The sequence below is a fragment of the Schistocerca cancellata genome, chromosome 2 (assembly GCF_023864275.1).
Source record: "Schistocerca cancellata isolate TAMUIC-IGC-003103 chromosome 2, iqSchCanc2.1, whole genome shotgun sequence".
NCBI classification, from domain to species: Eukaryota; Metazoa; Arthropoda; class Insecta; order Orthoptera; family Acrididae; genus Schistocerca; species Schistocerca cancellata.
Genome location: NC_064627.1, coordinates 442,778,457 through 442,806,243, shown reverse-complemented (window position 1 = coordinate 442,806,243; position 27,787 = coordinate 442,778,457). Strand labels below are relative to the sequence as shown.

Here is a 27,787-nt window from a genome sequence, read left to right as displayed (position 1 = left end):
AGGAGTAGATAACATTCCATTAGATCTACTGATAACCTTGGAGAGCCAGCTGTGACAAAATTTTTCCATCTGGTGAGCAAGATTCATGAGACAGGTGAAATACCCTCATACTTCAAGAAGCATATAACAATTCCAATCCCAAAGAAAGCAGGAGTTGACAGGTGTGAAAATTACCGAACTATCAGTTTTATAAGTCATGGTTGCAAAATACTAACAAGAATTCTTTACAAACAAATGGAAAAACTGGTAGAAGCTGACCTTGGGGAAGATCAGTTTGTATTCCGTAGAAATGTTATTACACACGAGGCAATACTGACAGTACGTCTTATCTTAGAAGATAGGGTAAGGAAAGCCAAATCTACATTTCTGGCAGTTGTAGACTAGAATACTTACTTTCAAATTCTGAAGGTGGCGGGGATAAAATACAGGGAGCGAAAGGCTCTTTACAAATTATACAGAAACCAGATGGCAGTTATAAGAGTTGAGGGGCATGAAAGGGAAGCTGTGGTTGAGAAGGGAATGAGAGAGGATTGCAGCCTATCCCTGATGTTATTCAATTTGTATATTGAAACAAAAGAAAAATTTGGAGTAGGAATTAAAATCCTTAGAAATAAAAACTTTGAGGTTTGCTGACAATGTTGTAATTCTGTCAGAGACAGCAAAGGACCTGGAAGAGCAGCTTGAATGGAATGGACAGTGTCTTAAAAGGAGAATATAAGATGAACATCAACAAAAGCAAAACAAGGATAATGGAATGTAGTCAAATTAAATCGGATGATGCTAAGGGAATTAGATTTTGAAATGACATACTTAAAGTAGTAAATGAGTTTGCTATTTGGGGAGCAAAATAACTGATGTGGTTGAAGTAGAGAGGTTATAAAATGTAGACTGACTATGGCAAGAAAGCGTTTCTGAAGAAGAGAAAATTGTTAACATTGAATATAGATTTAAGTGTTAGGAAGTCTTTTCTGAAAATATTTGTATGGAGTGTAGCCATGTACAGAAGTGAAACATGGATGATAAACAGTGTAGACAAGCAGAGAATAGAAGCTTTCGAAATATGGAAGAACGCTGAAGATTAGATGGATAGATCACATAACTAATGAGGAGGTTTAAATTGTTGCTGCGGATTTTTTCACCACCTGGCTGAGCTACGGCAACTGTTAAGCTTACACCTGTTTTTTGCATTGCCCTCCAGGAAACCTGGTTCCCGGCAATGCAGACCCCTGCCCTCCGCGGCTATAACGGGTATTAGAAGAACCATAGCAACTATAATAGAGTGTCAGGTGGAGTTTGTGTCTATGTCCTGAACTCAGTGTGCAGTGAACCTGTGCCCCTTCAAACCCCTCTTGAAGCTGTGGTTCTCAGGATAAGGACAACACAGGAAGTAAATGTCTGCAACATATATCTTCCTCCAGATGACGCAGTACCCCTGAACACATTGGCTGTACTGATTCATCAACTCCCTAAACCTTTCCTACTTTGGGGGGATTCTAACGCCCATAACCCCTTGTGGGGTGGCACCGGGCTTACTGGCCGAGGTAGAGATGTCAAAACTTTCCTGTCTCAACTCAACCTCTGCCTTTTAAATACTGGGGTCCCCTCACATTTCAGTGTGGCTCGTGGCACTTACTCGGCCATTGATTTATCCCTCTGCTGCTCAGGACTTCTCCCATCAGTACACTGGAGAGCTCACGATGACTTGTGTGGTAGTGACCTCTTTCCCATCTACTTGTCACTCCCCCAGTGCCATTCCTCTGGACGTCTACCAAGATGGGCTTTAAACAAGGCAGACTGGGAAGCTTTCACCTTTGCTGTCACCATTGAATCTCCCTCACATAGTACCATCGATGTGGTAGTTGAACGGATCACTAGAGTGATATTTTCTGCGGCGGAAAACATGATCCCTTCTTATTTAGGGTGCCCATGGTGAAAATCAGTACCTTGGTGGTAGCCGGAAATCACTGAATCCATTAAAGAGCATTGGCAAGCTCCACAGAAACATAAGCAGCACCCTTCCCTACAGCACCAAATAGCTTTTAAATGGCTCCATGCCTGCATTCGCCAGCTTATAAAAAGACAGAAACAGGAATGTTGGGAGAGGTATGTCTCAACCATTGGGTGCAGGTGTCATTAGCATTAACATCAGTGGCCTGTTATCTACCGACGCAAATGCAATTGCCGAGCACTTTGCTGAGCACTATGCTCGAGCCTCTACATCGGAGAATTATCCCCCAGCATTTTGCACCCTCAAACGGTGGTGAAAAGGAAAGCCCTCTTGTTCACTGAACGTCACAGTGAACCCTATAATTCTCCATTTATGGAGTAGGAGCTCCTCAGTGTCCTTGCACATTTCCCTTACACAGCTCCTGGGCCAAATCGGATCCACAGTCAGATCATCAAACATCTCTCGTTTGACTACAAGCAACATCTCCTTGTCATCTTCAACCGGATCTGGTGTGATGGCATCTTTCCTTCGCAACAGTGAGAGAGCACCATCATTCCAGTGCTCAAACCCGGCAAATACCCGCTTGATGTGGATAGCTATTGGCCCATCAGCCTCACCAACGTTTTTTGTAAGCTGTTAGAATGTATGGTAAGTTGGCAGTTGTATTGGGTCCTGGAGTTACGTGGCTACTGGCTCCATGCCAGGGCGGTTTCTGAGAGCGTCACTCTACCACAGATAATTTAGTTTCTGTTGAGTCTGCCAACCGAACAGCCTTTAACAGCCTTTTCCAGATACCAACACCTGGTCGCCGTCTTTTTTTGGTTTCCGAAAAGCTTACAACACGATCTGACGACATCATATGCTTGCCACATTATATGAGTGGGATCTCCGGGGTCCGCTCCCAGTTTTTATCCAAAATTTCCTATCGCTCCGTACTTTCCATGTCCAAGTTGGTGCCTCCCATAGTTTTTTATCGTACCATCTAAGGGTGGGCATTTAGCCTACTCTCTTAGGCCGCCACTCTACCTCCATTTTAACTCTGTCACGCTTTCTTTGCATTTGTTTGTGTTGGTTGTCATCTTTTCCCTACATGTGTTCATCTCGCCTTGTCTTTTTAGGGTGGACATTTTATGTGTTGCAGAGTGGCTGGCCCATCCTCTTTCATTATTGTGATCAGCCCCAGACCATCTGCTCTATGGTTTTAGTACCGTCTTCTACTTTTCCTTGTGGTGTAAGTTTTCTCTGATTTTTGTTCATTCCATTCATTTTCTTTTTAGGTATGGTTCCCCATTTCTTTTCCCCCTTTTACTTTCTCAAACATACTTTGGGTGTTTTTGTACCTTGAGCCTTGCTTGCATTAGGAAAAAGGGACTGATGACCCCGTAGCTTGGTCCCTTTATACCCCAAACCAACCATCCAACCAACCTGTTATCAAGTATGACGATGGATCGGTCAGCCTTCAGATCACGGATAGCCTGGGCTTCAGCAGTGGTGATGTTGGGAGTAGGATTAAGGTTTCGTTTGGTAAGTCACATCATGTTGATTTTAGATATATTTTTCCCACGTGGAATGTTTCCCTCTATTATATTCATATCATTAATTAAATATGTAGGCATAAAGTTGCAAAATAACATGAAACTGAACGGGCAGGATTTGAGGAAGTCGTATCCCTGCTGGAGAGCCACATTCAGAGTCTGCAAATTGCTCCACCCTTTAACGTGTTTTGGTGGCAACACAACCACCTAACCTTTGTGCACATCGTTGTCTACCAACCCAAGTTCACCACCGGTTCAACATAGCCCAGCTATAACCAACACTTTTTCGCCTTTTTTCACACCAGATCTCCAGTTGCTTTCTAGTTCACCTTTATCTCTCCCCATATATTTTTATTTTCATTTTCATTTCAGCCTCATGTTACACTTTACACCTTCTAATACCATGTCACCCTCACAACATCCCCACAACGACCCCATTAAATTTTATTTACATTCCCTCCGCAAACATGCCTTCGCCCTAGCCAGATTACACTCCCATATTTTATTTTCTCAGGCTTGTCTGACATTTTGCATTACCCCCAAAGGCCTCACACTTAAAGTTCCCATCTCTGGCTGTAACCCTTCTTTCCATCAGTCCCTACACCAGTTCCAAACTGAACAATCCATTGCCCTCACCCACCTAATCCTTCACCTACACATCAACTCAGCCAATGAACACACCCGTCAACTCCTATCCTTAATAAAAGTCCTCAATCTTTCCTCTCCCACATCCACACTGGCTGTTCAGAGCATCCTGCTACAGGCCAACTGCAAATTAGAACAGCATGCCAACCTCCACCTCAAAAAACTATCCAATCTCCTGGTTTCCCATCTCTGGAAAGGCAACTCACTCACCCTTCACAACCTTTCCAGCAAACCTCAACCTCCTCTCATTGCACACAGACCCAGTCTCTCCCATCTACTCAATCTCCCACTTCCAGCTCCATTCCCCCCAAAACCTCAAAATTCCAATCAACACAATCTGGAACCACAACACCCTAATTCAGTAGTTAACCTTTCCTCCAAACCTCTCTCCCAATCCGAAACCTCTGTCCTATCCAAAGGCCTCACCTTCAGCCCCACTCCCAGATTCAGCCAAACAGCCCTTGTCAAAGATTTACTGTCCTACACCCGTACTCTCTGCTGGAAATATCACTTCGCCACGAAGAAAAATGATCCTAATCCTACTCCTAATGATCCAACTCCCCAAGACACTATCCAAATTGAACCCTGCCTGGAATAGTTCCGTCCTCCGTCACAGTGGGACCCACCTCCTCTTCCTCAAAATCACCCTCTCCAAACTTTACAGGAATTTCCGACTTCCAGCCTTGCCTCTCAATCCTTCTTAAAAAAATCTTAATCCTACTCCCAACATCACCACTGCTGAAGCCCAGGCTATCCGTGATCTGAAGGCTGACTGATCCATCGTCATTCTTCCGGCGGACAAGGGTTCCACGACCGTGGTACTTGATCGTCGGGAGTATGTGGCTGAGGGACTGCGTCAGCTTTCAGACAACACTACATACAAAGGTTGCCAAGGTAATCCCATTCCTGATGTCCAGGTGGAGCTTCAAGGAATCCTCAGAACCTTAGGCCCCCTACAAAACCTTTCACCTGACTCCATCAACCTCCTGACCCCACCAATGCCCTGCACCCCTACCTTCTACCTTCTTCCTAAAATTCACAAACCCAATCATCCCGGCCGTCCCATTGTAGCTGGTTACCAAGCCCCCACAGAACATATCTCTGCCTACGTAGATCAACACCTTCAACCCATTACTTGCAGTCTCCCATCCTACATCAAAGGCACCAACCACTTTCTCGAACGCCTGGAATCCTTACCCAGTCTGTTACCCCCGGAAACCATCCTTGTAACTATTGATGCCACTTCCTTATACACAAATATTCCGCACGTCCAGGGCCTCACTGTGATGGAGCATTTCCTTTCACGCCGATCACCTGCCACCTTACCTAAATCCTCTTTCCTCATTACCTTAGCCAGCTCCATCCTGACCCACTTTCGAAGGCCAGACATACCAACAATTAAAGGGAATAGCCATGGGTACCGGGATGGCCCCCTCGTACACCAACCTATTCATGGGTCGCTTAGAGGAAGCCTTCTTGGTTACCCAGGCCTGCCAACCCAAAGTTTGGTACAGATTTATTGATGACATCTTCATGATCTGGACTCACAGTGAAGAAGAACTCCAGAATTTCCTCTCCAACCTCAACTCCTTTGGTTCCATCAGATTCACCTGGTCCTACTCCAAATCCCATGCCACTTTCCTTGACGTTGACCTCCACCTGTCCAATGGCCAGCTTCAGACATCCATCCACATCAAACCACCTTCCCTACCCTCTGGCTCCTACCCTTGTAACCGCCCCCGGTGTAAAACCTGTCCTATGCACCCTCCCACCACCACCTACTCCAGTCCTGTAACCCGGAAGGTGTACACGATCAAAGGCAGAGCCACGTGTGAAAGCACCCACGTGACCTGCCTACACTGTGAAGCTTTCTATGTGGGAATGACCAGCAACAAACTGTCCATTCGCATGAATGGACACAGGCAGACAGTGTTTGTTGGTAATGAGGATCACCCTGTGGCTAAACATGCCTTGGTGCACGGCCAGCACATCTTGGCACAGGGTTACATCGTCCGGGTTATCTGGATACTTCCCACTGACACCAACCTGTCAGAACTCCGGAGATGGGAACTTGCCCTTCAGTATATCCTCTCTTCTCGTTATCCGCCAGGCCTCAATATCCGCTAATTTCAATTTGCGGCCGCTCATACCTCACCTGTCTTTCAACAACATCTTTGCCTCTGTACTTCCGCCTCAACTGACATCTCTGCCCAAACTCTTTGCCTTTACAAATGTCTGCTAGTGTCTGTGTATGTACGGATGGATATTGTGTGTGTGTGCGCGCGAGTGTATACCTGTCCATTTTCCCCCTAAGGTAAGTCTTTCCGCCCCCGGGATTGAAATGACTCCTTACCCTCTCCCTTAAAACCCACATCCTTTCGTCTTTCCCTCTCCTTCCCTCTTTCCTGATGAAGCAACTGTTTGTTGCGAAAGCTTGAATTTTGTGTGTATGTTTGTGTTTCTTTGTGTGTCTATCGACCTGCCAGCACTTTCGTTTAGTAAGTCACATCATCTTTGTTTTTAGATATATTTTCCCAACATGGAATGTTTCCCTCTATTATATTCATATCATTAATTAAATATTTAGGCATAAAGTTGTAAAATAACATGAAACTGAATGGGCACATAACGTCAGTTGTAGGAAAAGTGATGGACAGCTAAGGTTTATGAAATACCCTCTGTCATTCACTGTAAAATTGCTTGTTTAGTATTTATATAAATGGTGATAGATGCATATATCATGTTGCTACTTGAATTGCTGGACAAATTATAAGTTTCAAACTGTACTTCAAAAACAGAATGCAAACTTTCTTGTAGGTTGCTGCAAATTGCCATTACTGAGCCACTAGCATACAAGGATACTATTTTGTGTGTTTGGTGTCATCTTGTTTAATTTATACTTACTGGAATTTTGTCACATTCACAGAAAATACGGCATGAAATGCATTGTGTTTCAATAAATGTAGTTTTTTTCCTCTTAAATCCAAAATTCTATATCTGATCAAGATTATGGGAAAATCCCAATTTAATATTGTTGTTTTTGTATGTTTCTGTAGTTTTGCAGATATTCGAAACACTGATCAAGGTAAACAAGAGGAAAGACTACCAATGTTTGCTTTTGTCTTTCCACCTTGGTTCTCAAACAAATATCGTGAAGCTGTGGAAAACTTCAAGCGAAATTCTGTGAGGCTGACTACACCATTTGATATTAATCCAACACTTAGAAATGTGCTACACTTTGAAGGAGCAGGTAGAGGCAATATACGCAGTAGGTCCATCAGCCTTTTCAAAGAGGTAGATTAACTTCATCTGACTTCCTGTAATTTATGATATTTTCATGTTGTAATTTAATTATGTGTGATAAATGTGAAGGTTGTTAAAGCATAAACTGGAAATTAGCACTTAGTTCTTAGGAAGATCTAGAGTTCATGGGGCGTAGGCAAAAAGATGTGAAGGGGAGTGAACATCTACACAGCCTGCCAGTTGCAGTGGTCCTGTCAGTTACTGTGAGCACACTAGGTGTAATCATGCCTGGTACATAAGACATTATAATCAGATTTTGCAAAACAAGTTTGAGATATGTGTGTGTGTGTGTGTGTGTGTGTGTGTGTGTGTGTGTGTGTGTGTATTTTCAAGCCCAAAAATAAGCAGGTGTGATTTTGTACAACATAAAAGCCAAAGATGTCTTTTATTCTAAAGTACCATATGGAATGGCGGAGTCCGATATTTTACTAATATCCACCCAGGAAAATGAAGGAGAAGATGGAATGTAAGCATGTTTATTCTGCTTAACAGTATCTCAAATGGGAAACAGTGGAATTAACACATACAGCATGATGCATGCCAGAACCAATAGAAGAAAAGAAGCAGTAACTATATATACAAATAAATAAATTAAAATTGAGTTACATCCCGGGCTCTTTGCATCAATAAATATTAAGTTAAACAACTCTTTCAATGTTGTGCCATTGCAGTATACCAGAAAACATATAAACTAGTACTACTGACAGTTACAGATCACTGGCAGGAAGTATCCAAAGTTGCACAAAGCTGCTAGAGACAGTTGTCATAATACTGGGAAATTATAGTTTGTGGATATTTCACTGTTGTGTTTCTGATTTCAGTAATAAAGACTGCATCAGTTTCCATGCTTAACATGACATGTTTCAGGAATTTATTCCCATTCTTAAATATTTCGGTATATTGGTATTTTGTGTGATGTCTGTTGTGTATATTGTTCTCTCTCTCTCTCTCTCTCTCTCTCTCTCTCTCTTGAAATGCAGTAACCATTAAAAGATGACTCAGAGCAAGAGGGGCAGAACAACAAACACATGGAAATAGTTGCACCTGAGAAAGAGAGAAATTCCTGAACCTTGTCCTGTTATGCATTAAAAAGTGTAAGTTGTTCACTTTTTTATTATTTAAATGAATAGTGACATAGTTGCAGACTTTCAAAAAATGTTGATTTTGGTGAATGAAATCCACATCTCCTCATAGCTGACAAACCCTCTCTCACAGACCTGCTACATTTACCACATCCTCAGAAACTCCCTCCCAATACCATACAGAATATAGAACCTAAGCAAATATGAAGCATTGTCATGAACCTGTCCTAGTCATCCTGGAATTTTTCTCTTTTCTCCAGATCCCTACAATGGAAACACTTTTTTGCCACCAGCCCTAACAATCAGACTCAATCCAAAACCAATATTGAACCCTGTCTGACCTGGTTCACTCCTCCATCCAATGGTGATTCATTCCCACTGCTTCCAAATCACCCCTTGTCAATTTTCCAGAAGTTTCTAACCTCAGGCTTCGCCTCACCATCATTTTTCAAGTCCCTCAACGTGAAAACCAACCTTACATCCACAGAGTGAACCACACTCCACCAGCCAAAACCTTATCCTTATCTTGTAACCTCTGCCAGGTGTCAAACACATCCATCTACAAACCCTACCACAGTGACCCCATTCCTGAAATCCAGTAGGATCTCCAGTGCCTCCTCAAATCATTAGGTCCATCCCACGACCTCTCACCTGAGTCAATTTCTCTCCTCATCCACACCATTCCTCACACACCTGCCTTCCACATGGGTCCTAAATACTTTAAACCCAACCACCCAGGAAGCCCCAATGTGGCCAGTTACTGTGTGTCATGGACCAACACTTTCAGCCTATTAACTGTAACCTACCCTTCCGTATAAAATACATCATCATTTCTTCCACCAACTGTGCACTGTTTCTGTTTATTTTCCATCAGGTACCCTGCTCATAATTTTCGATGCTACCTGCCTCTACATTAACATCCCCTATGCTCATGCCCTTGCCACTTTTGAACGTCAACTTTCTCAGTCCCCGAGTGACTCCAAACCTACAACCTCCTTCCTGGTCACCATGACCAACTATATACTCACTCTCAATTACTTCTCCTTTGAACGGATCACCTTCAAGCAAATTGTACAGAAATGGGCACCTACATTTCACCATCCTGCGCTAACCTATACATTGGCAATCTAGAGGAATCCTTCCCATCTATCCAGAATCTCAAACCCTTCACCTGGTTCAGATTCAGTGACGACATCTTCACGATCTGGACTGAGTGTGAGGACGCCATATCCACATTCCTCTGGAACCTCCAAACATTCTCCCCCATTCACTTCACCTGGTCCTCTTCAGTCCAGCAAACCACTTTCCTTGCTGTGGACCTGCACTTAAAGGATGGCTACATCAGTACCTCCATCCACATCAAACCTAGCAGCCAACAACAATATCTCCACTTCGACAGCTGCCACTCATCCAATGCCAAGAAGTCCTCTCCATATAGTCCAGCCACCCATGGTCATTGCATTTGTAGTGACCAGCAGTCCCCTCTTCAAATATGCCAAAGTTTTCACTGAGGCCTTCACAGGCTGAAATTACCATCCTAACCATACCCAGAAACAGATCTCCCATGCTTTATCTCCAAGATCACCTACCACCTCCCACATGCCCACTGTCTGGCCTTAAAGGAGCACTCTTTTTGAGACTCAGTACAACCAAATACTGAAGCAGCTGAATGACATTCTCCATCTAGGTCTCAACTGCCTTTTGTCATGTCCTGAAATGGGGAATACCCTATGCACTTTCCTCCCCACCCTTCCCACAATGGTATTCCACTGCCCACTAAACCTGTGTAATGTCCTTGTGAATCCCAACTCCGCACTTGTTCACAGCCCCTTGCTTCATGGCTCATAACCCTGCAATAGACCTACATGCAATACCTATCCCATACATCCTCCCATTACCACATAATCCAATCCAATCACAGGTATTTCCTGTCCCAACAAAGGCAGGGCTACCTGTGAAAGCGGTCACATGATTTAGAAACAAATCTGCAGCGCACTGTGCTGCTTTCTCCATGGGTATGACAACTAATAAGCTGTCTCTGCATTAATGGCCACTGCCAAACTGTGGCCAAGAGACAGATGGACCAGCCAGTTGCTGAATGTTCTGCCCAACACAATGTGCTCACTTCAATGACTGCTTCTTCCTGCGGGACACCACTTTATCGTAGGTACCTTAAGTGCCAGGTGGGATGGTTTGCATTCCTCAGTAATGCTGAGGACTATGCTGGCAGTAGTATAGCTACTGACAGGGTTGCCCAAGCCGGACAGACCTCAGCGGAGGGGTCTGATGAGGTATGTCCATAACATAGGGAAGGGAGGGCTGTGGTTTCCTTAACCCTGCTGTTGTGCACCCAAAAACCTCTCTACTACTACTACTACTACTTCTGTGGTTTTCTTAGCTTGCTATGAGGTTGGTGACCCCAGGTTTCCCAAGATGGGGACTGCCCACTAAACCTGTGTAATGTCCTTGTGAATCCCAACTCCGCACTTGTTCACAGCCCCTTGCTTCATGGCTCATAACCCTGCAATAGACCTACATGCAATACCTATCCCATACATCCTCCCATTACCACATAATCCAATCCAATCACAGGTATTTCCTGTCCCAACAAAGGCAGGGCTACCTGTGAAAGCGGTCACATGATTTAGAAACAAATCTGCAGCGCACTGTGCTGCTTTCTCCATGGGTATGACAACTAATAAGCTGTCTCTGCATTAATGGCCACTGCCAAACTGTGGCCAAGAGACAGATGAGGTGAAAGAATGGTGAAATAAAACATTCTCTCTGGGACATCTGCTGCCCCACCATTGTATAAGGCCTTCTCAGGTATGCAGGGCTCTGTTTGGATCAACATTTGTTTCGTTAGTGGCTGATGGGGTCCCTATGGAGTGACCTCAATCCACATCTACCACTGACAGGATGGGTGTATCATCAGGTAGCACCTTCACCCTCTCAACAAAGAGAGTTTAGTTGGTCAGTCTGTCCAAGAAGAACTTGCAGAGTTATAGTAACAGAGCAGTAGTCTGCCATAACACTTTCGGTGTAATGAAGAGAGCAGAGGGAATCTTTGAGGAGGTATTCCCGTTCTATATTTGCATGGCATTGGAGGGTATTGCTGGGTCCTTAAAAAGTATTAAATGACTTCGTAACGGAACACTTCTAATTGAAACTGCCAGATAAAACTAACTATCGAAGCTTCTGGGATGCAAGACCTTTGATGATTACCCTGTTTTGGCTGAGTTGCATAAGGCCCTTAACTTTGGTAAAGGCATGGTTACCTGTCTGATATAATGGAGTTAGACCCTGAGGAATTACGTGAAGAATAGAAAAATAAGGGTGTCACACAAGTGCAGAACTATATAAGAGTAATTGGCACATTGGAAAAAACTGCAACATTTATTATAGCATTTAACACTCCAGAATTACGTAAACATATTCTTGCAGGCTATACCTGTCTTTAAGGTTTGACCATTAGTGCCCAAACCAGTGCGATGCTTCAAATGTCAGGATTCAGTCATACCACTGTGGCATGTAACTGGAGGGCTGTGTGTGGCAATTGTGTAGGCTCAGCCCTCGAATCAGATGATTCTTGTACACTTCCACTAAAATGTATAAACTGATCCAGGGATCATGCAGTATGAAGCAGAAAGTGTGGGGTTTATAATGAGGAAAGGAAAGTTCAGGAGTTGAAAATTAGGGGACACATGCCCTATGGTGAAGCTAAAATAACTATGCAACCTCAGGTATTTGCTACTTCTTTTACATCAGCCCTTAAGAAGTCAGTTACCAAGTTTGATGCCTCCACACAAACCCAGAAAACAGATTTAAGTACACTTGTGTATGTGAGGGGGGGAAAAGCTACTTTTGAACCCAAAATCATTCAGAAGCTGTTAACAGTGGACTTAAAACTTGAGCCCCCTACCATTGCACACCATCGGAAATCCCATTAAGCTGTCCTTTCTACCAATGCAAGCAACTCCTGCCACAAATAAGGAATAAGCAACATAAAAAGCTGTTCAAAATTGAAGAAAGTGGCAGCTAAACCTTTGTGTAGACGGGCACTCTCCCTGTCCAGTGGTGAATTTACTGTTGAGAATGTTGATATGCTCCTGGAGGAAAGGCAGAATCTGACACAGTCTAATGTTCCTCCTGACATCTCAGGTAATCACCACCAATAAGGAAGAAGTACAAGGACAACCATCACTAATGAATGACTCCCACAGGGACTACTCTGTCGCAGTGGAACTTAAACTGACACTCATTACAGTTTAAAGAATTACAGCTCCTGACCAAGTAGAAACTGTTCTGCACCTGCTTACAAGAAGCTCATTTTAAAGTTGCCAACACACAAGCATTAATGGACTGCTGCTCCTACAGGAAGGACAGTGTTACTGGAGATAGGGATAAGGGTAGTGTTGCTGTTTTCATTGATGACAGATGCAATTCCTCTCCTGTTCCTCTTACCATGGTCATAAAAGCAATTGCAGTGGAAGTTATCAAACCAGTTAAAATCACAGTTGTCATGGACTGTGCGGCTGGTCCTGGCAGAGGTTTGAGTCCTCCCTCAGACATGGGTGTGTGTGTGTGTGTGTGTGTGTGTGTGTGTGTGTGTGTGTGTGTTTGTCCTTAGGATAATTTAGGTTAAATATGACCTTAGCAGTTAAGTCCCACAAGATTTCACAAAAAGATTCAGTGACAGAACTCTCACTGTTCCCCTTGTGTTCCTCCTCATGGGGGATTACAATGCACACAATGTGCTTTGGGGCTCACCTACCATTTTTGTTCCGGGGGTCGAATTACTGAGCACTTCATCCATTGAGAGAATGTCTTGCCTTTTGAACGCTGGTCAGATGACACACTTTTCTACTGCTGCAGGATTATCTTCAGCCATTGACCTTTGTTTTTCTTCCCCAGCTACTGTAGACATAATTCAGGGGGAACTGACCACAGATTTCCTTTCCAGTGGCCACTTTCTGGTGTGTATTTGTCTGCTGACTCTGGTGGTGGTTGACAGAAGATTGCAAATATGGATGGTTTAAAGGGGAAATTGGTTGCAATATAGTCAGCATACCATCTTTGAACAACAGGATTGTACCAGGAGATGGTGGGCCATATGTCACCTGTGAGATTCAATGAGCTGCCACAGATTCCATTCCCCAGTCTAGCAACCACCTCAGATGATGTCATGGTTCAAAAATGCTTCAAATGGCTCTGAGCACTATGGGACTTAACATCTGTGGTCATCAGCCCCCTAGAACTTAGAACTAGTTAAACCTAACTAACCTAAGGACATCACACACATCCATGCCTGAGGCAGGATTTGAACCTGCCACCGTAGCAGTCATGCGGTTCCGGACTGAGCGCCTAGAACCGCTAGACCACCGCGGCCGGCAGATGATGTCATGTCCCTTGATGGTATGACAAATGTCACTTGGCAGTAGGAGCCAGCTTTGCGGAAATTCAGACACTGTCCAATGATAGGAAACCTTCGTGCCTTCAGATCAGTGGGAGCACATGTGAGGCAAGTGGATAAAAGAATGGAAGAGGACTCCTGGAAGGAATTCATGACTTCCATTAATTGGTCCACTTCCACTGTGCAAGTTTGGGAATCAATAAGGCAGATTTCAGGCAAGGGCAGTACACCTCCTCTTACGGCCTTGTTGACAAATGGGGTGTTGGTAGACAGACGTGCCTAAAGATCTAGCTCAGGTTTTAGCTGAACACCTTTTTTATCATCTCAGCATCATCCAGACTTCTGTATTCCACTTGTTTTGTAGGACTGTGGAAAAGTGGCTGCTCTGCTTTTTCCTGTGGGATGAGGAGGTCTACCATCCTTCATCTGGTAGTTGGAACAAGCTATATCAGTGGCTAGTGACTCTGCTCCAGGACCAGATCAGATTCATTATGCCATGCTCCATCATCTGTGACCCGAAACCAAAGGCAAACTCCCATCTTATTTCAGTCAGATCTGGTTTGATCAAGAGTACCCCACAACCCAGGAGGAGGCAATATTAATTCCATTGTGGAAACCAGCCAAGGATTGTATGAACCCTAACTGTTACAGGAGTGTACCCTTACCAGATGTATGGGTAAGATTCCTAAGGTCATTGTCAACTGCTGCCTCATCTGGCTTCTCAGATTCTGAGGTCACCTGTGCCGCTCTGAACACAATTTCAGGTGCTACCACATCCTGCCTTTGACGACTTAATTCTACTGGAGATTGTGATATAGAATTCCTTCGTATGCCAAAACTATTTTGTTTATTCTTCCAAGCTTCCAGAATCCTGATGGTCGGCTGTAGTTGCCTCATTGTTGTTGTCTGTCTTGACAAAGGGTACAACATTACTTGAAGGTAGAACATTCTTCACCAACTTTGTGAATGGGGACTATGTCGATGTCTGTTGCTTCTTATCCAACCCTTCCTCAAGGAACAGTGCTTTTGGTACGGCACTGGTGATGCCTTGTCAGACTGCAATGTGTAGGAGAATAGGTTTCCCAAGTGTGGTGTATTCAGTGTCACATTGTTTGCAGTCACTGTCTGTGGCAACTCCTCAGCAGTCAGGAGCCCTGTTAAATGCTCTTTGTTTGTGTACATCTTCACAATCTTCTACTTTTCCTCCTATCTTACAACAACAACAACAAGACAGCTACAGCTGACCATTAGTATGCTGGAAGTGTGAGACAGTAAAACTGGTTTTAGTTTCTGACCAGAGAAGACTACATATATCAAATTTAACCATGCTTGTCAAACTTTTAATCTAGCAGAACTCACAATAGGGGGCCACATTTTACATTTTAAGATTGCTGCGCACTTTTTGGGCCTACTATTTGATTCAAAATTAACGTTGTTCCTGCACCTCAAAGACTTGCGAACAAAGGGTTTCAAATGTTGAATTTATTGAAATGCCTCAGTGGAAAGGCATGGGAGCTGACAGGTTCCACCTCCTGCAGTTTTATAGTTCATTTGTCAGATCACAGTTAGATCATGGTAGCATCATTTATTGATCAGCCCATATTTTTTACCTCAAGATGTTAGATGCTATCCACCATTGGGGCATTCAGATATTGACTGGAGCCTTTAAGATCAGCCTAGTTCAGAGTCTGTGTGCTGTGGCTAGTGAATCATCACCCTGGATTTGGCAGTGCCTTCTTCTGGCTTGATAGACCCTGAAAGTCTTGGCATTGCCTCAGTCATAGGCATTTTGTGTTGCAGTCCACCCCCACTTTGAGTGGCTGTTCAGGAATCGGTCCCATGCGACCAAACCATTCGGGATACATTCTACTGACCTTCTCAAGGACCAGACCTTTAAATATCAGCTGGAAATGGAACAAATTGCCACCTTGGCATCTTCAGAAGCATAAAATGATATTAAGCTTGACACAGTACAAGGAAACCTAGACTACTTTCTTGTTCATACAGATGGGTCCCAGCAAGAGAATGCTCAGTTGTTCACCTGTTTTCCCTGCTAGAGTTTTCAAAGGGTTTTCTGGAACAGTTTACAAATTAGGATGTGGAGTTATATGGCATTATGATGGCACTGGAGTGGATTCACAGGCATCGTTGTATGAAGTTTCTCATCTGTTCTGACTCAGTCAGTGCGCTACAAGAGGTCCCCCAAATGTATCTGGTAGACCAGTTTGTTCAGCTCATCCATGACTCCATACAGCAGCACCTACACCGTGGCAAGGAGGTGGTCTTCTGCTGGGTACATGGACATACTCAGGATACAGAGAAAAGACAGAGCTGGCAAAACAGGCAAAGAGGCATGTCGGGATGGTGTTGTATGTTCATGCACACTGTCATTTCATTGACTGACAGATGAATTGTAGGACAGTGGGAAACTGAGTAGGTAGAGGTGGCGGAAAACAAACTGTGGTCACTCAAATTGATCACACAGGCTTGATGAACTTCGTGTAGGAAATAGCCTTTTAACATACACAATTTGCTCCTGTGGCAGGAGGATCCACTACTCTGTGAAGTTTGTGGTGTGTCACTTCCAGTTCAGCTTATTTTTGCCATGTGTGTCTTATATACTAATGTGAGGGTAGTTGTCAGTTTGGCTGCACTTAGCAGACCTATCCTGTCCCCACCATACCCCTGCTGGCTCCCACAGCTTCCCCCAACACAACCCTGCTACATCTCCTGCTCCCAACCCCGTGCCTTCTCCTTATGCCCACCACCTGCCACAGATTGCTGCATCTATTCATTTATACAATTTGTACAGTGGGACAGCAAAATCAATAACATTCTGCATTCATAGTCATTTTAATATTGGCTGCACATAATCATGTCCAATCACCTTGGAAATACTTGATGAATCATCACATACATTCTTTATAGACCATGGAAACACAGGGAATCTCTAATTGAAAAGCATTCCAAGCCATCCAGACTCATTAGAGTTGCTATATTGTGATTAAACTAATCGCCATGTTTCTTCAGCCAAATGGCAGTGCTTGTTGCTTCACACAAATTGAGTGCTCACTCATTTAGGTGAGTGAAGGAATCACCAGTATGTGAAACTGACGTGAGTATAAGAGGAGTCATGGCGAAAGCATGCTGTGCTTGCAGTCTCACCACTCAGGTACTGGGCTCTGCATCTCTCTAGGATAGGACAGTTCCTATTTTAGGAGATGCTTGTAACTACGTGCACCAGCTGTGACTCTTTTTATTTGTCAGAAAACAAATTAACAGCATCATGAAGTATTTCTGGAATTTTACAGTGATATTAACTACAGTGTTGTACAACCATTTCAAAATGCACTGACATGACAAAAGTCATGGGATACCTCCTAATATTGAATCGGACCTCCTTTTGCCCTATGTAGTGCAGTGTGGACTCAATAAATCATTGGAAGTCCTCTGCATAAATACTGGGTCATGCTGCCTCTGTAGCTGCCCATAATTGTGAAAATGGTGCCAGTGTAGGATTTTGTGCACAAACTGACATTTCAGTTATGTTCCACAAATGTTTGACGAGATTCATAGTGGGTGATCTGGGTGGCCAAATCATTTGCTTGAATCGTCAGAACGTTCTTCAAACTAATCTCAAACAATTGTGGCCCAGTGACATGGTGCGTTGTCCTCCATAAAAATTCCAGCAGTGTTTGGTAACATGAGGTTCATGAATGGCTGCAAATGGTCTCCAAGTAGTTGAATATAATCATTTCCAGTCAATGATCAGTTCAGTTGGACTGGAGAAGCTAGTCCATTCCATGTAAACATAGCCCACAGTTCGACTAGTGCATTTTTGACAACTTGGGTGGATGGCTCAAAGCCTACCATAAGCTCTAATGAGCTGAAATTGGGTTTCATCTGACCAGGCCACAGTTTTCCACTAATAAAGGGTCCAACGGATATGGTTAAGAGCCAACGAGAAGCACTGCAGGCAATATCACGCTGTTAGCAAAGGCAGTCATGTTTGTCATCTGCTGCCATGGCCCATTAATGCCAAATTTTGCTGCACTGTCCTAACACATACATTTGTTGCACATCCCACGTTGATTTCAGTGGTTATTTCACACAGTGTTGCTTCTGTGTTAGCACTGACAACTCTATGCCAACTACACTACTCTTGGTCATTAAGTGAAGGCTGTTGACCATTGCATTGTCTGTAGTGAGAGGTAGTGCCTGAAATTTGGTATTGTCAGCACACTCTTGACACTGTGGATGTCAGAATATTGAATTCCCTAACAGTTTCTGAAATTGAATGTGCCATAGGTCTAACTCCAACTACCATTCAAACAATGGAAAATCCAGGCTGGAATGTAACAATATTATGAAAAGGAAAGTTGCTACTCGCTAATAGTGGAGATGCTGAGACGCAGATAGGCACAACAAAAAGACTGTCACAACTAAAGCTTTCAGCCAGTAAGGCCTCCATCAAAAAAAGATTACACACACACACACACACACACACACACACAAACACAACTCACACATGCTAGTGCAGTCTCAGGCAACTGAAACCGCACTGAGAGCAGCAGCACAAATGCATGAAGGGAGTGGCAACTGGGTGGGGGTAAGGAGGAGGCTAGGACGGGGATATTGGTACATTCCAACTACCATTCCACATTTGAAGTCTGTTCATTCCCATGGTGTGGCCACAATCATGTCAGAAACCTTTTCAAATGAATCATCTAATTACAAACAACAGCTCTGCCAGTGCACTGCCCTTTTATACCTTGTGTACATGATACTGCCGTAATCTTCATACGTGCGTAACGCTATCCCATGATTTTTGTCACCTCAGTGTAGTTACCATAAAAAATTTGTTACACAACATGTTATTTATTCCTCACTGTTCGAGAGTGAGAAAAAAGAGGGAAAAAAAAGCAGTGGACTTCGATTTGGGCCTTCTCCATTTAGGTTTCTTGTGGTTTCCTAAACTTATTAAATGCAAGTGTTACGCTTTTTATTTTGGATACTGTTTTAAAGTTTATAATATAACTGATAACAACATAGAAATGCAGACATATCAGAATTTGAGACTCATGATTTGCATATTAGAACTAGAACTACAACACAAAAGGAGGAAAAGAATAAATAGTAAGATTGCAGAACCCCCAAAAACTGTCAGTGGAAATGTAAGCAATTTTGTCTCCTATGTCAGTTAAAATAAATCATCTTTACTATCAAGTTTTGTCTGCTGCACCTGGTAATGAGCCTTCTGCTCCTACCATGCAAATATCATATGAATCTGTATGATCATGCTCATTGTTTTATCACTATGGAAGACTCTACTTCATTAACATCTTCTACTGTTGTATTTTTGTATGTGTTCCTCATTTGTACTCTATGATGGCTAAACCACCGTTTATCATTGTGCTCTATTACATACCTTATCATTTCCTTTCAACCTTTCAGACTGTAGCTCATTGTCCACATTCAATGCATGACATGAGTTTTTTGAGAAAAATCTTCTCTTCTGCAGCATTTGCCATTCGCATAAGGTTTTGCTGCATTCCTCTGTGTAGTTTTTGTGGAACAAATTTCTGACTGCAAATTTAGAAAGTTGTTAACAAAAGGTGTTTGTTAAAACTCGGTAGATCTGTTTTGACTTGAATTCTGGTCTAATAATTTTAAACAAGTGCCTGTATTTTGTAGTATATCATTATACTTGAAATTAATTAATTGTTTCATGTTTAAAGATTCCCTTGGAACGGACATGTTCTGATGCCTATGTAGAGGCTCATTGGTGTGCATGTCTTGACTGGCAAGAGGTTAGTCTAGAAGACAAGACTGTCAAGAAAGCTGCTGAAACGTTTGTAGATTTCTTGAACAAGTAAGTATTATGATGTTCCTCGTAAATCAGGTGATACTGGCTGTGGCAATATTAGTTAGATAATTCTCTTTACTAAATACACAAGCTATGGAAAATGTTTCCTCATATTGTCTCAACTATGCAGGCAAATATTAAACAAAATTCAAACAAATACCATGTGAAACTGCTCTTCCATATCAAAGCATCATACACATCCCAGCTTTTCTGAATTGCGCAGTTGGGAACTTTCCCTGCAATACGTCCTACATTCCCGTAACCCTCCTGGCCTCAACCTTCGTTAGTCACTGTCCTCACCCATCCAGCCCTTCTCTGTTCCCATTCCAGAACTACACAGCTGTCATTTCATTGCCCCACCCAGTCTTTTAATTTCTTTTATTTCTCTCCTTTCCAGTACTTACCCCCTCCTCCCTCCGCACCTTCTCTCCTACTCTCCGTCTAAACTGCAACACTTGACTGTCCGCCACTCCCACCCTACTATCCCTCCCCCTCCCCACCCCAGCCTTCTCCTTACCCCCACCCAGTCGCCACTCCCATCATGCACTGGTGCTGCTGTTCAGTGTGGTCTCAGCTCTCTGAGACTGCTGATGTTTGTGCAAGTTGCGTTTGTGTGTGTGTGTCTACTGCTGACAAAGGCCTTAATGGCCAAAAGCTTTAATTGTGTGAATCTTTTTATTTTGCCTACCATGACTCAGCATCTCCGCTATATGGTGAGTAGCAACTTTCCTTCTCTGGTATTGTTACATTCCATCCTGGATTTTCCATTGTTTGATACACATTAAAAAATTACTTTTAAAAGAGGCTAATGTTTTTGCGAAACACCATTCACAGGATTAATGTTATAACATTAAGTCTCAGTTCTTGCGTTAAGAGAACACTCAATTTTATGTTCAGTATCCTTAGACAGCTCATGGAGGGAGTAGCCAGTAATATACATTTCTTTATTCATTTTTGAACACAGTAAGCAGCGAGCTCCTCATTCATTAAATGTTACATGTAAATTATTTTTGTATAATGTGAACTTGCATTTAAAATGTAATTGATTCTACTTATTCTCTATCATTTCTATTACCTCCCTCTTTTCTTCTTTCCTACAAGATACATAAAGTTAGTTAAGGAAGTGTATGAAATTTTAAAACTTGTGCTTACCAAAGCTAAGTTTGAAATTATGACTGGTGTAAGTGTGTAAAATGACAAAACACTAATGAAAGATGATTATCATCTTATAAGTCCTGTAAAATCTGAAGTTAACAAATTTTGATGATAAAAAAATGAAACAGAGAGGATTGTGGCAAAGTTCATGCTTACTTGCTCCATGCTGGCTTGCTTATAAGTGTGGATGTTATGGAACTGTTTTAAGAGCAGCTTTTACTCTGTCTTTTGAAGAGTGTCATTGGTAACCAAAGTATAGTTTATGGATACAACCCTGACATACCGGAGAAGCATTAACATTAGAATTTCTGTTCTTCATTCTGGACAAAAACTGAAGGACAACATTATTTTTGTACTAATATACTGTAGCAGCATTTACTGCAAGATAGAAGTGGGCAATTGGTTTTCTGCTGGAGGTTGGTGGTGGAGCGGGCAAAGGAGGCAACCAATAAGTTGATAGAACATTATTGATGAACATGAACAGACTTCTGAAACAGATAGATTGCAGGTGATGGGAGGTGATATTTGAACCCCTGCACACTGGTATGGGTGTGCCGATGCAGGCATTTCCCATGGATCGTAGCGTGCAGCCCAGCTACCATAGCGTGCTGATGCCAGCTAATGACTGCAGGGTAGCATTTTGGCAATGATGTGATGTCACTATGTTCATATTGGACACTAAGGCAGTAGTCGTTGGTTCACGGCCTGGCAGTGGCAGTGTTATTGATGCAGCTGTGACCATCACAGGCTGTGCATCCTCAAACAGCCCAGCTGGGACAATTTTCTGATGGGTTGATCATGGTGGTTTGTATTCTGTTTTCACATACTGACAGGTGGGGAAGCCTCCTTGTATCAAGGCCATGTCGAAACATTTAGAGCAGGGTCGATGGCCTGGTGTGGCGTAATCAGTAGGTTGGTTAACCGTGTGACAGGAGTCTATGTGACATCCACCTTGTGGAAGCACCGGCTGTAGAAGCTGTGTCTGCTGATGCTGCTGAGCTGGCAGAGCATTGGTCAGTAACTGTGGCCTGGTTTTTGGTTGCTGGGCTGCAGTCCTTGCTGTCTATGTTTGATCTGTTACATTTCCTCCCTTCTTAGATTAATCCAGTTCTCTGTATTCCTGGTTTATTGGTCTGACTGTAAAAGAGACACTTCCTTATCTATCATTGTTTCTTCATCGCTTGAATAAGACTTTGGCATGTCTCCTTTTTGTTTTATTTTACACTAAATATAGTATCTCACTTCTACCGTCCTTCGGCTCTGAGTGTATGCGCCTCACTTTGGTTTTTTCTCCACAATTTATTGTTGTTCTCTGTGGTTGAGTCACATTTTCGCCAGTGACTGTTGTGGACCCGCAGGCTGAAGGGAGGTAAGGGGTAAATATTGAGCAGCTTTACATCTGAGATGGCAGTACACGATACTTATCATGCTGAAAATTACACAAATATCTGATGTGCTTGTCCCTATGGTTATGAGTTGCTTTTGTTGTTTGTTACATTGTTTTCTTACATTATCAAGTAGATGTTCCATCATCACATGTCCATTTTGTCCTGCTGCCATTTGGTCCAGGGTAGTCAGAAGAGTTGGATCTAGCATGGCATTCAGGAAAGTCTGGTTTTCCTTGGGCAGGATTTCAATAGGTAGGTCAGTTGGTAAATCAACAATTAGCTGGTGTTTAGACTTGTGGTTCTGGTAATGGTGGCAGATAACCAGAAAGTGGGACCTCAAATATCACATTGCATACCATTCATTTGCAATCCCTGACTTTGTAGTTTTATGTGCTGGGTGCTGCCGAAATGTTCTTGGTCGTGGCAGGTGGAAATGGCTACTGCTGGTTTTGGTAATGAGTACAGTCAGTGTGACACAATCTTCTGGAAAAATTCAGTTTCACTTGTAGGGAAATTAGTTGCAGGCTTCTCAGAGCAAGACAGAGTATATTCGCATGACTCAGGTGCCGTATTTGTTCACTTTGTTGGGCAAACAGTGACTTGCATGTCTTAGCACCGCAGTGACACCAAGGAGGAGAGTAGTATTTCCTTAAATACCTCATCACGCAAAATAACTGAATTGATCTAGGGAACATCCTTTATAAAGGATATTCAACAAGTTACAAGCCAGTGTATGTCACATATATACTCACTCACTACCAACTCACATTCTGCCTGCATATCTACCTTCCATGTGAACTGCATACAAAACAAAACAATCAAATTGAATTAGATACACCAGTGCTCTATTAACAGTTCTCTATCCTATTAACTATATGCAAGTGTTCCTCATGAACATTTTTCATAGAGATAACATCACATAAACGTAACCATAATACATAACTGATAAGAAATTACAAACAGTCAACTTGTGACACCACTACATTGTTTTAAGATTTATGGATTGTGTTGGAACAATCTCAGGTATACTCTCCATCACTGGCTTACTTATGTCTTTTCTTCTTATTCTTCTTCTTCTTTTTTTTTGGGGGGGGGGGGGGGGGGAGGGCTGCATTCCCTTCCCCATTTGGAAGGAGCTACCATCAATTCAGGCAGTGCTTCCGATTCTTCTTGAAATGGGTGGATTCTACTCATTTGGACTAACACAGTTCAGGTTGGGAGTTGTATTTTAACATTAACTGAGGGTGTTGTTTTGAATACTTGATAGGATTCCTGGTATTGCAGAATGAACTTCATTTTCCTCTTCAGAACAGGGGTTGCTAACATAACCCACTGCCCGGAGTGATAATTTCACTTTTTTTATTGTGTATTTTCCCATCTTTCTAGAGCCTTTGTGTTCATTTCTTTCACCTGATGCCACATCACTTTTAGGCTTTTGGGAAAGTCTCGAACAGAGGATACATCCACTCCTGGAGTAGGTTGACATAATTAAAAAGCTGAGGGAATTTTTATATTAAAAACAGCCTTGTTGGGTGGAAGACTAATGCTGACATGGATTTTTGAATTGTACACACTCAAAACATATTGTAAAAGGGTGTCCCAAATATTGTGGCAACTGTTCACAAAATAACTTAGCATTCTGCTCAAAGTCCTATGCATTCTCTTTGTTCCTCTGTTCGCTTGTGGGTGAAGGGTGCTAGTTACAACTTCTTAATGTGCAATATCAACATAGCGGCTTAAACTAATGCTGACATGGATTTTTGAATTGTACACACTCAAAACATATTGTAAAAGGGTGTCCCAAATATTGTGGCAACTGTTCACAAAATAACTTAGCATTCTGCTCAAAGTCCTATGCATTCTCTTTGTTCCTCTGTTCGCTTGTGGGTGAAGGGCGCTAGTTACAACTTCTTAATGTGCAATATCAACATAGCGGCTTAAACAATTCAGACTTAAAGTTCGTGCCTTGGTCAGTTATCATTGTTTTTGGCGTGCTGGATTTCAGTAGCCAACAGTTAATGAAAACGTGAGCCACTATGTGTACTTGTTGGTTTGGTATGGTGATCATGGCCAAGTAATGTGAAATGTGATCAGTTAGGGTTAGTTCATATTGATTTGCCACTGGTGTTTGTACAAAAGGGCCAAGTAGTGTGAGGCTGATTAATTGAAAAGGTTTCTATGCCTCACACAGTCTTTACAGGAGTATTTGCTGAGGACTCAGATCAGCTCTTTGAGCATAAGGGATGCAGTTCTTTACGTAGCACATGACATATTGTTTTCCCGTGGCTACCAGTAATTTTCTACAATGCTGCAGTCCATGGCTCATCATCTGATGTGCCCAGCTAAGATGGAATCGAGGACTTCTTTCAATGCTTTGTCCCCTTAACAGACGCACAACAATACGGCAGCCAAATTGTGTTTGCTTGTAAAGCACTCAGTCATCATCAGAGCTGAAATTTGCATGTTTTTTGTATTGTTGACAATTGGTGTTTGCATTCTGAGTTCTGTGCTACTCTTCTGTGCTTATTCTGGGGGCATTCTATGGTGTGTACTTTGCAGCTTATTCCGTTAGCGTTACCATGAGACTTTCCTGAATGATACATTATCTCAAAATCAAATTCGCTAAGCCTTAAGGTCCAGCAGGTTACCCTACTGGTTGGATCCTGCAATTTTAGAAGCCATTTCAGTGTAGTGTGATCTGTTATGACATTAAAATTTCTCCCATAAAGATAGCCTAGAAAATATGTGATACCAAAAATTAATGCCAGCATTTCCCTTTTCTGAAATTGAACAGCTTTTTTTCCTGTTTAATTCAGTTACCTGGAAGCATTGGCTATGAGGTGTTCCTTCCCATGCACCACTTGGTTCAGGCTAGAACCAAAGGCATGTTTGCTAGAGTCACAGGACAAGATGAACTGTTGATGATAGTCTGGAAATATCAGAACAGGAATCATGGCTGGTAATCCATTTAACCAGTCAAATGCTTCTTGACAGCTCTGAATCCAGCTAAATTTTACACTCTTTTTCTTTTAAACAAATGCCTAAGGGATCTTGCTTACCTCTCCAAAGTTTGGAATGTATTTTCTATAGAAATTTGCAGACCCATGTACTTCTTTTACTGTGCTGGGCATTGGAAAATCTTTTTCTGCTCACACAAGCTGTGGGTTGGAACATACCCTGTCCTGCCAATAATGTGACCTAAATAGTAGTTTTCCTGCAATATGAAGTTACACGCAGCCATTCAAATACTTCCTGCAGATGCACCATGTGCTCCCAGATGTCCTTGGAGTAACTATTATGTCATCTGGATATACTAGGCATTGTTTTGGTGTCAGGCCTTGCAGAACTCTGTCTCATAAGCATTTTAAAGTCGCTGGTGCGTTTTTCAGACCGAAAGGCATCTGATGATATGGAAGTGTCCAAAAGGGACCAGCCACCAATGCAACCATACTAGCATCAAGGACAAGTGAAAACATGCCTGAATATAACCCTTCCCATCTTTCATCCTTCAAATGATTCACTTTTCTACACACAACTTCATTGTCAGCTCTAACCTAAATTACTTCATTTAATATATGCTGAATTGTCTTCTGGGTTGTTGCTTTCTCAGGGACAGCCATTTTGTTCAGGACTACCACCACTATGTATAGTATATGCAAAATACAAAGGAAAGGACAATCACAATGAGATAGGCCCAAAATAAAACACCACTTGCCGGCAAAAAACTTGAGCTGAGTACCACTGCAGTTGCACTTCCTTCCCTTCAGTGCTGTGTTGTGTGACCATTTCCAGCTACAGAAAGTATACTGACACCAATATTATAGCAGTTTACTGCAGGGTAGGACTGGGTGAGTGGTTTCCCACTGGAGGTTGGCGATGAAGCAGCTGAAGGAAGCAGCCAATCAATTGATAGAACATTTTATTGATGAATACAAACAGACATGGTTCAGCACATCTAAAACAGACAGACCACAGATGACAGGAGGTGATCCTCGCACCTCTGCACACTGGTACAGGTGTGCCAATGCAGACATTTCCCACAGACAGTAGCAGCAGCATGGCTACAACAGCATGTTGGCGGATGGCAGCAGACCACTGTGGGGTAGTGGCATGGTGCTGAGGTGACATCCCTGTGCCCAAGTTGGTCACCTAGGCAGCAGTCTTTGTTTGACGGCCCAGCATAGGAAGTGTCATAGATGCAGAATGACCAACACACATCATGTATCATCAGAGAGAGCCCAGCTGTGACCACCTCCTGATTGGCTGGTCCTAGTGGTTTAAATCCCATTTACACGTGCTGACAACTGCGGAAGGTCCCCTGTATTGAGGCCATGTAAACCATCTGGAGCAGGTTCGATGGCCTGGTGTGGCGTAATCGGAAGGACGGTCAGTCGTGAGACACAAGTCCACGTGTTGTCCCTCACATGAATGCACTGGCTGCAGAAGCTGTGTCTGTTGATGCCACTAAGCTGGCAGCACATTGGCCAGTAATTGCAGTCCTGTTTTGGTTGCTGGGCTGTGCTCCTGGCTGTCAGTGTTTGAGCCATTACATTACTTTTCTTATAGCAATGGGCACCTTATGTCACCACTTTTAGCTCGTGTCAAGGGAGAGGGGGGGGGGGGAGACAAAGTAATGAGATCACTGGTAACAAGATATCACTCTTAGGTTACTAAATATTTTTATTGTGGTTTTCTAATGAATTTTAGGGAGATAGTTAGATGATTAGCAATGTAGTAGCATCCATATGGAATCCTAGTTAGATTTTACAGGGAGTTCTCTGCATTATTGGATCCTTAGTTAACTTGCATTTATCATGAATCTCTCGCCCAGGGTAAAGTCCCAAGTGATTGGGGAAAAAAATGCTGGTGACTCCTGCATATAAGAAAGGTAAAAGAATAACTACAGATAAATGTCCTCATCATAAATTTGCTGTAGGATTCTTGAAACCATTCTGAGTTTGAATGGAATAAAAGGGGCATTCAGTAAGTAATCAAACATACTTTTTTCTGAAAGCAAATTTTTTTTCTCAGGATTCCAATACACCACGTTATTCCCAGCTCTAACCCTATTTTTCAACTTAACCTCCAATAAGTCTGATAGCTTTAAGCTACCTTATTGGGAGGGCATGTATGCCATTATCGTAGCTGTTGTGACTCGCCGATCTTTCAAAGTGCCGCAACTCAGTTACGCGCATCCTTTACATGCAACGCTGTCTGCCAGTCATGCAGCAGCAGCGCCGCCTAAGCGGCCAGCCAGCCAGCGACCGCTACACTTGGACTCAGTTATGATTTGACTGTTAAAGTGTACACACGTCTTACTCTGTGTACTTGATCTGTGACTTTCATGTATCGCGTCTTCCTTGAAATATATTTGTTCAACTTGAAGTTATTACAATTGGCGTCGAGGATGGGATTTTTCTTTTCCATCGTTGACCCACGTTTCCATGGCTAC

At 42.8% G+C, this 27,787-nt stretch overlaps 1 protein-coding gene across 2 annotated transcripts in view; it reads left to right on the top strand.

Moving 5' to 3' along the window:
- Window positions 1-27,787, top strand: part of LOC126161922 (uncharacterized) — a 270,341-nt gene that overhangs the window by 219,298 nt on the left and 23,256 nt on the right. For both annotated transcript variants that reach the window (XM_049918094.1, XM_049918095.1), the window contains exons 10-11: window positions 7,185-7,422; window positions 19,665-19,798. In XM_049918094.1, the coding sequence (XP_049774051.1) occupies window positions 7,185-7,422; window positions 19,665-19,798 (372 nt within the window). The remainder of the gene's footprint in view (window positions 1-7,184; window positions 7,423-19,664; window positions 19,799-27,787) is intronic.